General features: G+C 34.9%; 1 protein-coding gene across 1 annotated transcript in view; it reads right to left on the bottom strand.

Moving 5' to 3' along the window:
• Nucleotides 1-5,494: 5,494 nt before the first annotated feature.
• The window catches only part of LOC107737166 (potassium channel subfamily T member 1), a 26,395-nt gene continuing 19,100 nt past the window's right edge, over nucleotides 5,495-12,789 (bottom strand). The window contains 12 exon segments of the mRNA XM_074560166.1: nucleotides 5,495-5,727; nucleotides 6,784-6,868; nucleotides 7,190-7,252; nucleotides 7,660-7,975; nucleotides 8,745-8,855; nucleotides 8,940-9,023; nucleotides 9,688-9,789; nucleotides 9,865-9,976; nucleotides 10,211-10,345; nucleotides 11,148-11,219; nucleotides 11,302-11,474; nucleotides 11,588-11,693. Of these exon segments, the coding sequence (XP_074416267.1) occupies nucleotides 5,622-5,727; nucleotides 6,784-6,868; nucleotides 7,190-7,252; nucleotides 7,660-7,975; nucleotides 8,745-8,855; nucleotides 8,940-9,023; nucleotides 9,688-9,789; nucleotides 9,865-9,976; nucleotides 10,211-10,345; nucleotides 11,148-11,219; nucleotides 11,302-11,474; nucleotides 11,588-11,693 (1,465 nt within the window). The 3' untranslated portion in view covers nucleotides 5,495-5,621.

The raw sequence follows: 12,789 nt of genomic DNA, 5'->3' as shown, positions 1-12,789 counted from the left end.
TGATGTGAGAGATGTGAAACACGACCCCACACACACTTGAGTTGAGAAGCAAGAAATTCAACCACTTCACAAGAATTTCAGCTAAAGTACATAAACATGGATTTGACTGAACTAGTTGAGAAGATTGATGTGTACTTATAGATTATGTAGAAGTCTCTTCTGCTCACCAAGGCTGCATTTATACAGTATATAAAATACAGTAAAAACACTAATAATGTGAAATAGTATTGTAATTCAAAATAGGTGTTTTTAATTTTAATATATTTTAAAGTGTAATTTATTCCTGTGATGAAAAGCTGAATTTTCAGCATCATTACTCCAGTCTTCAGTGTCACTGATTGCCATATTTAACTATAATTATAATAATTCAAATATTTGAATACATATATAAATATATATTTAAAAAATATTGTGAATACATTTAAAAATAAAGATATAGATAGATAGATAGATAGATAGACAGATAGATAGACAAATACAAAAAATAGCAGTATCTACTTATTACATTGCAACTGAAAGTCCAAGTAAAAAAATAAATAACATTTTTGATTATTGAGAAATAAAAAAGAGACTTAAAACTAGCAGTTAATCAGTTGCCTGATCAGTTTAGAGGCCTAAAATGTTTGATCGCAGAAGGTCACCATTGACCAATCAGAATCAAGTATTACACCCATATATGTGTGTGTGTGTGTGTGTGTGTGTGTTTGCGTGTTTGTGTTTAAGGCCAAAATTCAGTCAGTGACACTGACCTTTTGCTCTCTGAAGGAGGAGCTTGTGTGTGTGTGTGTGTGTTTGGAGAAGTTGGTTCTCATGGTCTGACGTCCCTTGAGACACTGTGACAGATGTGCCCTCTCTCCCCCCTCTCTCTCTCTCTCTCTCACACACACACACACACACACACACACACACACACACACACACAGCAATCCTAAACTGTCCGTGTTCATGTGCGCATCCTTCTTATACACGTCCATTTGTTTGCCCTGTGCATGTGTGTTTTCACATGCGTTTGCATGCACCTGCATGCGTGTATGTATACAGTATGTGAGGCTGTGTGAAACGGCACAGATAAACGCAGCGGGTGTGTTCGTGGGCGTGAGCGGCGATGCTAAAGAGCACAGCCTCAGGTGATCTCTTATAACGGGTGCAGGTTTGGGCCTGAGGCGGTCACACTCCAGCTAATGACACACTACGATCACAAAACACCTCCACAGGATGAAGAGATTGCATCTGAGAGCTTCTCACAGAAGAACAATGAAACATGACACGAACCGCTGCTCTGACACCACGTGTTTTCTGCCTGGTTCACTATTAATCACTGTTTGTTGTTTAATTAGGGAATTATCGGTTTATGGAATTGTTCGTAGCTTAAGGAGATCTTTTTTCTGCACCATTTACTTGGAAGATTGGCGATAACAAAAAAAGCACTTTCCTAAACAAAGAGAGTGTTTATTTAACGCAGTTTGATTTGCCTTCATTTGGAAACACTTTTGACTACTTTAAACGTAAAAAATGAAAGACAAATGCGAGTTATGTTTTATGAAGTTTGTTTGTTAAAATATTGTTCCTATGTCCTGTTATAATTCTAATCATAGAGTTTGGTATAAAAAATTTGGATGTGCTAACACACCACTGCTTTTTTAAAATACAGAATTTACTTTTAATATAGAAAAATAAAAAGAAGTAAATTGTTTTCTGAATTAAAATGCCAAATACTGATGATTTGGTAAAGCTCCTCCACAAATAAATAAATAAATAAAGTAGAAAAACACAATAAATAATTAAATAAACAAATAATTTAAATCAAACACATGTACTAAAATATATTTAAATACATACAGTAAATACATAAATATAAATACACACACACACACAGACACACACACATATATATACATATACATTAAATATGTAAGTACATTGCGTGTTTATAAATATATATTAATATATGTATTTAAATTTGACATGAAAATTAATTCAAATTAAATTTGTATATTTGTATAAAAAAGTATATTTTACAAAAACTAAATATAAAAAACAAAAAAGGCACTAAAAAATGTACGTAGGCCTAGTCAAATAAATTAAAAGACACAACCAGTTCTAATGTTCTATTATAACCTATTCTTTTAAATGAAAATAATTTATTTACTTTTTTCCCCCCTTACACTAGGGACCTGAAAATTTCCCCTAACTGAAGAATCACCCGTATATCAGAGAGAGAGAGAGAGAGAGAGAGAGACAGAGAGAGAGAGAGAGTGTATTAGGTTGATAATGTTCCCTCTTAAGTCCAACAATTCATCACTCTTAAAAAAACAAGCACACACACTTTTCCATGAATTTTTCCTCACACACACCTTGCCGTTCACACGCCTCCCAGTCTCGCCCTCTTGCTCAGACCTGTCGATCGAAACTGCCTCTCTCAGTAGTGTGTGTGTGTGTGTGTGTGTACCCCACACTGCTGGCACTCGCTCTTATTCCCACTCTCACATGATCATGAGGTGTACTTCCAAATGGACACACCTATCCGCACTATTAAATGTTCTCTCACACACACACACACACGACCTTAAATAACATATGCATTAAACACTTTAATTTCAAAAGGCACCAAAATCACAAAAATATCTGACAAATTACGTTCTATGTAAATACATTGTACATTATAATTACAATATCAACACATTGCACATTTAATTATTACTGGTATGTGGACAACTTAGTCTAATTGAAAACTAACCAAATGTGCACCGCAATAATAATAATGACTAGAATGAAGGTAATATGCAATACAGGGATCCTAACAAATGTACACTTAAAGGAATAGTTCACCCAAAAATGAAGCTTGGCTGAAAATGTGCTCACCCTCAGGTCATCCCAGATGTAGATGAGTTGGTTTCTTCATCAGATTTGGAGAAATGTAGCATTGCATCACTTGCTCAGTAATGGATGCTCTGCAGTGAATGGGTGCCGTCAGAGTGAGAGTCCAAACAGCTGATAAAAACATCACAATAATTCACACCACTCCAGATCATCAATTAACATCTTGTGAAGCCAAACGCTGTGTGTTTGTAAGAAACAAATGCATCATTAAGGTATTTTAACTTCAAAACTCTGCTTGAGGCCAAAATGTGAGGCCATAATCCATAATAATGCTTCCTCCAGGGAAAGGTTCATCCTCTTTTGTCCTCTTACATCAAAATCCACCCACATATTTGTTTAGAGCTGTTTTGGACTGTTTCCACTTGTAAACGGTGCTTGATCGGTGCAGATTTCTCTCCTGATTCAGATGAGATGACATTTTAATGGGGAAAAAAACATTATTATAGATAGAGGACTCATATTTTAGCTGGAAGAAATGGTTTGAAGTTAAAAACATCTTAATGATGGAATTGTTTCTTACAAACATGCAGCGTTTCACTTCACAGTATGTTAACTGATGAACTGGAGTGGTGTGGATTACTTGTAGATTATTGTGATGTTTTTATCAGCTGTTTGGACTCTCATTCTGACGGCACCCATTCACTGCAGAGGATCCATTGAGTAGCAAGTGATGCTGTAATGCTACATTTCTTCAAATCTGATGAAAAAACAAACTCATCTACATCTTGTATGGTCTCAGAATGAATAAATGCAGGGCTCTACAGTGCGACTATCAAAAAATATTTAGGAGCACCTGTGCGACTAACCCGATCAGCGTATTTGTGTTTGCGCTCAGGGGAGCTTCAAAGATTTCTACTTGCGTGTTTTTGCAGCGTTGAGTAATGTATCGCAGACATATGTTGATTCCTTGAATGCAATGTTAACCAGAATCCACTCACTGCTCAAAATAGCCTACTGAAGTTTTGTTCAATGCTGAGTTATGCAAGCTCACAAATCCTCTCGTTATAACAAACAAAGTGTAGACGGGGTGTAGTGCAGTGTAGAGAGCTTCATTGATTATAATGCAACTTTGTAAGATCACGATGAACTGAAGTGAGTGACAGCTTTTAAAGATTATTAAGGGAGTTTGCAAATGTGATATTAAATGAATACAACAGTTCAATAAACAATAAGTTAATATTAAGTGACGTACATTGTATGACTTTAACAATATTGTCTGATTTTGCTCTATTTCGTCAACGAAAATAGTTTCAAACAAAGTCACAATCGAGCCGCTGCGCATCTCCAAGCAAACAAAGCGGTGTTTCGTTTATGAATGAACGTGGTTTTTAAATGAATCTAGTGAGTCAATGATTCAATTACCCATTCATAAAGACAGTCACTTGCTTCGTTCCTGAATGAATCAGCCGTTCAAACGAATCAATTGAATGAATGATTCCGTGATAAAATCAGTGACTTGCTGACAGTTTTATTTTTATTTTTAAAGTGTCATTTCATTTTACGGAAGTCACAACGGTTCGAGAAAAATCACAGCTACTTTAAGCAGGCGGTGTGAATTTTACTGTGGACTGACTGTTTTGAAACTTATATGGTAGTTACATAGCACCTAGACCTCAGTTATCATGAAAAAAGCCAGGAAATTTCAGTTTTGACAATATGGGACCTTTAAATCATTTCAATCAAACAATAGTTCTAAATTTTATATTTAAAACGTTAATCTCACAACATTGTTATGAATTTTATGAATCCATGCCACCGCTGAGCCTCTGTAAATTTACCTACATGCCACTTTTGTGTTCTTCTGTGCCACCGTTGTAGTGGAAACAAATTTTGATAATATAGATTTCTTTTGATTGGTAACTTATTATTCTTATTCTACCTGTTCTTATTCTATTTTTTTAATTAGAAATTTTGGAAAAGCTTATAAATATAGATTTTTGAATTTGACATAATATGACATACTTTTATTAAAATGAGAAAAAATGCCATTACAAAAAAGCCCCTGTAAATCACTTTAAGGAGTCAAATATTACCTTGTAATGGGAAGGTTAATGTTTGTTATTGATCAGAAGGTGCTCGTGAATTTTTGACAGTGCTCCAGCACAAGTGCTCCTGAAAAGAAGTGTAAGCGTAGAGCCCTGAAATGTTCAGCAAATTAAAATTTTTAGGTGAACTACTCCTTTAAGTAATTCTGTCTTTGAATCAACTGGTGCATCTTTCGTAAAAATAAATGCTACTTGGTTTGATATTTTGCCTAATGCAATGACATTCAGACATATTTAAATAATTTTTGTGGCCGCTGTACAGAATTAAGAAGTCTGTTTGTGATCTTCCTTAATGCAAAACACTGCAAGGCAATAAACAAACATGAAAACGAAACGAGAAATGCATGCCTGCATTACAACAGCAAAAACCTGATTATCCAATAACAAAGTTGACTGCATGACAGCAATCAGTTTTTATTCTGACACCATCGCCCTCTAGTGTCTGACCTACAACAGGACAATCTGTGCGTTTGTTACAGCACTGGATAAATAACGCTCTTCATTAACAACATGAACTTTGACTTCACTGCACAATATTTCACAAAGCTCATTGTATTATATGCAGTGTTCAGACCATAATATCACTGATGAATCTAAGAGCAAGAGCTTATATGAGTGAAAAGTTTAAAGTGCCGACAGCTCTTTTTAGTCCAGTTATATATCATGGCTTTTGGCGTATGATGTAGTTCTGACCGGTTAAATCTTGTTGAGTTCTGGTGTGTCAGTCGTGGACCGGCACCAGCGGGTTTGTACAGGCGGCGCTTCTGGTACGTGAGCCAGTGGATCCGGACGGATCAGGAACCTGCAGAACACAAAGAGCACTTTGAGTGATTCATGTTTTAGAGGGTTTACTCTGACAATGTGATTCTTGACACAAATGTTTGTGTGTCTGCATGTCTGTGTGCATCAGGTTTTGCTGACTTTATGAGGGACAAATGTCACCGCAAAGTTGCTTAAACCTGACGCACACCCGCAAACACACACATATAAATGTGACCAACTGTCCCTATAAAAACAGTAAAACCTGGAATGGATTTTTTTGGGTGGTCTTCCTGAGAAAAACAGATGCATGACTTAAATTTAAAAATAAAGTTATTTTGCCATTTTTATTCGTTTTGGGGTTTTCTTTAATTTATTTTTATTTCAGTTGTTGTAGTTTAGTACTTAAACTTATTTCAGTTAGTAGCCAAATCAACATTTCTAATTTTTACATTTGAATATTTATGTTTATGTCAGTGTTATTTTGTTACTGAGATATTATAGTTTTTGTTATTGCTAATTTTTAGTTTTTCTATTTATAATTTTAATTGGAAAGTTTTAGTAATTTTATTGTGTGTTTCTGTCATTTTCAGTAGTTTTTGTTTTTTATATGTCTACATAGTTTTTTTTCATTGTTTATTTCAGTTTTAGTTTTAATTATTGTAGTACAAGTTAAATTAAATTAAAATGAGAAATGTTGCCTTGGCAACTAGCTGAAAAACGTTTTATTTTATACATATTTTTATATTTTATTTCAGATAATGTTTATTTTATTTCAAGTAATGTTTTTTTATTTTTATTTTAGTTTTCTTTGGTGATACTGACAGTTAGTTTTAGTTAACTATAATAACTCTGGTTTATGTGTAAAATATTTGTATTTTAATTACAGAAAATGACTTTAATATAGTTTTAGCAACCAAAAACTATACTGTTACCATGATAAAGTAGCCCAAAAAAGTATTTGAATATTTCTAAATACTGTTCTCTTTTTAAGATATCTATGATTTTATTCAGTTAGTGCCTACAATTAGTTTAAGAATAACACCAGTTAAAGAAATAAATGTGTGTATATGTGTATCTGTCAGGATGTGCTACATACACAACATCACTGAGCTGCAGCAGCGTGTCGGGGGCGGGGTTTATCAGCACATATGAGATGGAGTTCTGCTGGTCATTCAACTCATCTGCAACAGAGATTGGTGGATTCATCTGTCACTCAACAATATGGGCATGGTTACAGTTCCATAAGGAAAGATGAAGCAAATTAATATCTAGATAAATAACTCTATGCTACAATTTGTTATATGCAATGTAGCCTGAAATACAATTCAGAAACACTGACATATGCACATATGCTTGAATCTGGTTTGCATCATATTCTCCCTATAATTTCATGTCTTATCTTCTTTATAACTCTCAAAACATGTGGATAGAATACCATAAAAAGAATAAACAAGCCCACGGAGCAAACTATTCATGGCAATACTATAGTAGAGGGTGTTTACCTTGCAAATACCCCAAATTAACTCGGTTCATTACATCACTGGCTGTTAGATTTGTGACATCCTCTATATGAGATGAAAGTTAGAATGAAAAAGAGGAAGAGAGAAATATTTCAAATCAAAATTACTATGTGGAAGTATAATGTCTGATAAAACAAAGGTTCTTCTGACCAAGAATGTAATAACATTCAGGATTCAACATAATCAGTGTTCACAACCCTTTTTAATTCCATAATCTGATATAAATTTTCAAGTTAAATGTGATATGAGAGAAATGTAGGACAGGAGTTGATTTTATCCATAAGGAATTTGTGAAAAGAGGAGGGTTATGGTGGTTACAGCCTCCTAACCACATTAAAACAAACATGATTTGGGCAGATCTTCCAGTTTTGTTCCACAAAACGAATTACTTTACTTAAGCATAAACATATTATACGTATGAATATTATTAATGAGGTAAGGGGTGTGTTTACTGTATCCCGCCGTGTGCAGGCCCAAGTGCTGCATGCGGTTCCTGACCAGTTCTGTAAGCTCCTCCCTTTCCGAGCGGCGTAACATGCCCATACGCTGCTGGATGGAGCTGAGGGAGGAGTCGCTCCTCTTCACGCTCCGCCTACTGAGACGCCTCGTCCAGTACATGCTCTTCTTTCTCAGGAGCGGGTGCTCTGATTGGTCACTGCTGGAGGAGCTCCGGGTGAGGATCTTTGACTCCTCCCCCTTCTCCCTGGTGTCGTTTAACCTTTCAATGCTGACGGAACCTTGAAACTGGAGGCGACAAGTATTTATCAGCTGCAGGTGTGAATTTGCTCACGACATCAGCAAGACAAAAATCATGTGAGCAAATAGGATACATACCCACTACATAGAACCATAGATAGAACAAACGGATGGATGGATGGATAGATAGATAGATAGACAGCCAGACGGAGAGACGGACGGACGGACGGACAGGTAGACGGACAGATGGACAGACTGACCGACCGACAGACAGACAGACAGACAGACAGGTAGACAGACAGATAGATAGACAGACGGACAGACGGACGGGCGGGCGGACGGACAGACAGACAGACAGACAGACAGACAGACAGGTAGACAGATAGATAGACAGACAGGTAGACAGACAGATAGATAGACAGACAGACAGATAGCTAGCTAGACGGATGGACAGACAGACCGACAGACAGATGGTTAGATGCATAGATAGATAGACAGACAGACAGACAGACAGATAGATAGATAGATAGATAGATAGATAGATACCTCAGGTGATGCGTGTGATTCTGTGCGGTAGATTCCGATGGGAATCTCTGAACTAGACGAGCAGAACTTCTGGAAGAAGATAGATAGATAGACAGACAGACAGACAGACAGGTAGACAGATAGATAGACAGACAGGTAGACAGACAGATAGATAGACAGACAGACAGATAGCTAGCTAGACGGATGGACAGACAGACCGACAGACAGATGGTTAGATGCATAGATAGATAGACAGACAGACAGACAGACAGATAGACAGATAGATAGATAGATAGATAGATACCTCAGGTGATGCGTGTGATTCTGTGCGGTAGATTCCGATGGGAATCTCTGAACTAGACGAGCAGAACTTCTGGAAGAGTCTCCCGTACGTGCGGATCCAGAGATCAGCCTCGCATACGTGCATCTACACACAGGAACATGTTCATAAACAAACACTGACAGATCACAACACACATCTAAACACACACACGCCGTGTGTTGAACTCACAGCGCACAGGTACCCTGATCCCGGCGTGGTGTCCAATCCCAGCAGCAATCTGGCTATTGGGATCATGTAGTCCTTCACAAAACACTCATGTACAAAACAAACCACAAAACCAAAATCAATATTACTAAAGCATCTCTCTGCATAGCCAAACATCCAGATACGTTAGACAGACAAAAAGTCTTTCAAAAGATTTTTATTTCAAATAAATGCTGTTCTTTTGAACTTTGTATTCATCAAAGAATCCTAAAACACAGTTTCCACAAAAATGTGAAGCAGCACAACTGTTTTAAACACTGATAATAATCAGAAATGTTTGTTGAGCAGCAAATCAGCATATTAGAATGATTTCTGAAATATCATGTGACACTGAAGACTGGAATAATGATGCTGAAAATTCAGCTTTGCATCACAGGAATAAATTACATTTTACAATACATTCACATAGAAAACTGTTATTTTAAACTGTAATAATATTTCACAATATTACTGTTTTTACTATATTTTTAATCAAATAAATGCAGCCTTAGTGAGCAGAAGAGACTTCCTTCAAAAATATTTAAAAACAATGACCCCAAACTTTTGAATGGTATTATACTTTGAATGCAATGTAAGTCACCAAATGCATAAAATGTTACTATTTGTAACTGTAATGTTTAATTTCTGAGTACAAGAGGGTGTTGTTACCGAGTTTATTAGGGATAATCCAAATTATTCCTCTTTAAAAGGCACACACACACACTATATTTACCTGGTACAGGAGTGTGTCCAGCATGCTGATGCTGAAGACTCGACCAGCAGCAAACGGAAGTCGAAACATGAAGGCAAGATTCGAGCCTTTGTCACGTTCCTTCTGTCGATCGAACACACACATTTGACAATAATCCAAAACTACAGTATTCAATACTTAAATCTCTCCATGTCTTACCTTCTCGAGTTTGGACAGAGCGAGGGAGTAACAGTCCTTCGCTCTGAACTGCATGAATCTCATGTTTGACGGGTGAGTCAGTTCTGTGATTATACTGAGACTTGGAAACAACCTGGAGAGACGCAGACAGAGAAAATGAGACAGTTATGAGATTAATAATTACATTGATGCACTTGGCAGATGCTTTTATCCAAAGCGACTTACAGTGCATTCAATGTAAACATTTTATTAGTTCATGCATTCCCAGGGAATCAGACCCATGACCTTTGGTGATACTGAAATGATAAATTTTACAAATTATGTCAATTTCTATTGGTAGATTGCAGGGCTTTGGTTCTAGTCTCACCTGAACATGGTCTGCACATTGACGATGGTTTTAGCATCAGCCATATAGTCTTCCTCTGCACTCATAGTGCTTTCTTTATCCACCACCACTAGATTATCAGCATACAGAACACCACACTGCAATAGGCTGTCCAAACTGTCAATCACACAAACATCCAATCAGAGATATTCACATCTAGAGGGATATATTTGAATTGGCTGTCAAAGATACGGCTGCACGATTAATCAAAATAAAATGAATTTAAATTTAATTAAAAAAAATAATAATAATGATATGGCATAATGCAATTATGGAATCACAAAGGCTGTGATTTAAATATATGCACTGAAAATAATTATTATATAATTTTTTCCTTAAATACAATTTTTTTTGTTTTACAGTGAAATATTACAAAAGTAACATTTATTATTTTTGTATATATTTAATAATAATGATATATATTATATAGTGACACTGATACACAATCACAAAATTTTGGCCAAATTGTGCAGCCCTTTTTTTAAATATAAAACACATTTTAAATCGCAATCACTATTTTATTAGAAAAATCAAATTTTTTTTCACCAAATCGTGCTTGATTACACTGAATAAATATATGCGCTATGCATTATTTTTTATAAATGTTTATTTTAATTCTTAAATACAGTTTTTTTATTTTACAGGGAAATACTACAATAGTAATATTTAAAATGTTTGTTTAATATTTTTAGTAATAATAATAATAATAATTATCATCATATTATTATAATTAATATTATTATTATTATAAAGTCATATTGATATATAATTACATCATTTTGGCCAAATTGTGCATCTCATTTCTATATATAAAGTACATTTTTACTCGCAATTGCATTTTTTATTAGAAAATCACATTTTTTCCCCCTACAAATCGTGCAGCCCTAGTCAAACAGAAGTTTTTTTGCTCTAACTGTACTTGTCAATGGTGCCACCCATATAATACACCATTGGGAAGCAGGATATGGCCTCGAGGAAGTGGTCATCGGGTCTGCAGGAAGTAGAAAAACATTACTAACACTATTGAAACACACATGAGGTGAATGTGTGTGTGTGTGTGTGTGTGTGCTTACAGGTTGTCTAACAGCAGGACTATAGGGTTGAGCTCTCGTCTGGGTCTGTAATAGGCTCTTAAAGGCACTATGAAGTTGTAAAGGCCGTTTCCAGCCGTCTCAGCAGAAACAATGATCAGCTTGTTTTGGAAGCCATACGCTTTTGCGTCCTCAAAGGAAACATGCTCACAGCTCTAGAGGAGCAAATGTGAGATAAATATGACATGCTGATGTGGTCCAGTGCATTGCATATTATGCAAATGAAACATTTGGATGGCATTCGTAGCACATGGAGGCTGGTGCTCACCTGGTCAAGCCGTAAACAGCAGAAATGGGCCTTCTGGTGCAGGAGATGGCAAAGGGTTGGGGAGCTCCCAATGTATGGAGAGTTTGGGGGGTATCCTTTCACAAATCTGAGGAAATTAACATTAAAATACACCCTAAAAGAGTTAGTCTGCATAAAAATATCAACATTTACTTAATTTTGCATCTTCAGTGGAACACAAAAGGAGAAAATTTGATGAATGTGCAAATGCTCTGATACAGGACCATACTGCGATTTACAATCTGATTTTGGAAAGAAAAATAAACTCCAGATTGGCATGTTTGTTGGGCTGCACAATTGGGCCAAACATTTTGTGATTATATATCAATATGTACAATAAATGTATTAATAATATGACTATAAAATAATAAAATAAAATAATATTTTAAATAAATAATGAAATTTAATTTAATTAAATAATTAAGTAATTATTACTCTTATACTGTAAAACGTGTACTGCACAATTATTGTACTGTAAAATAAAATAATCATTATTATTATTTTATTCATATTATTATTAACAATAAATATATAACAAGAAATATAACTATTACTATTATTATTATTACTCTTACTGTACTGTAAAATAAAATTTTGCCAATAAAAAAAGTTCATAAAATCTTTTATTTTTCTTATTTTATGATTACTATTATTACAAATTAAAATATTAAACAAAAACAGAAATATTACTATTATTTTATTTTACTGTAAAATAATATAATTTTTTTATTTTATTTTAAATAAAATTTTCTTTTACAATACCACTGTACATTTTCAAAAATAATACTTATGGCTGTCTTAATTTCTTTATTTTTAAACATTAAACAATTTCAATTTTTATTTTTATTTTATTTTATTTATACTCTTAATTGACAGCTGACAGCCATCAGTGGCTGTCAAACTCAACAATGGACAAAAAAGCACCACAAAATGACCCTTTTTTCCCTTTAGGTTTCAGAAATCATATTAATGAAAAACCTTATACACTTACTTTGCTTGTGAAGTTGAGATAAATCACAAAACCCCTTTGAATTTGCACAGATGTTTGAATTTACATTTACATTTAGTCATTTAGCAGACGCTTTTATCCAAAGTGACTTACAAATGAGGATAATAAAAGCAGTCAAAACTAACAAAAGAGCAACAATATACAAGTGCAAATGACAAGTCTCGGTTAGCCTAAC

Source organism: Sinocyclocheilus rhinocerous, unplaced genomic scaffold, assembly GCF_001515625.1.
Source record: "Sinocyclocheilus rhinocerous isolate Xijiao unplaced genomic scaffold, SAMN03320098_v1.1 scaffold284, whole genome shotgun sequence".
Classification (NCBI taxonomy): Eukaryota; Metazoa; Chordata; class Actinopteri; order Cypriniformes; family Cyprinidae; genus Sinocyclocheilus; species Sinocyclocheilus rhinocerous.
This window is presented reverse-complemented; position numbering and strand designations above follow the sequence as displayed.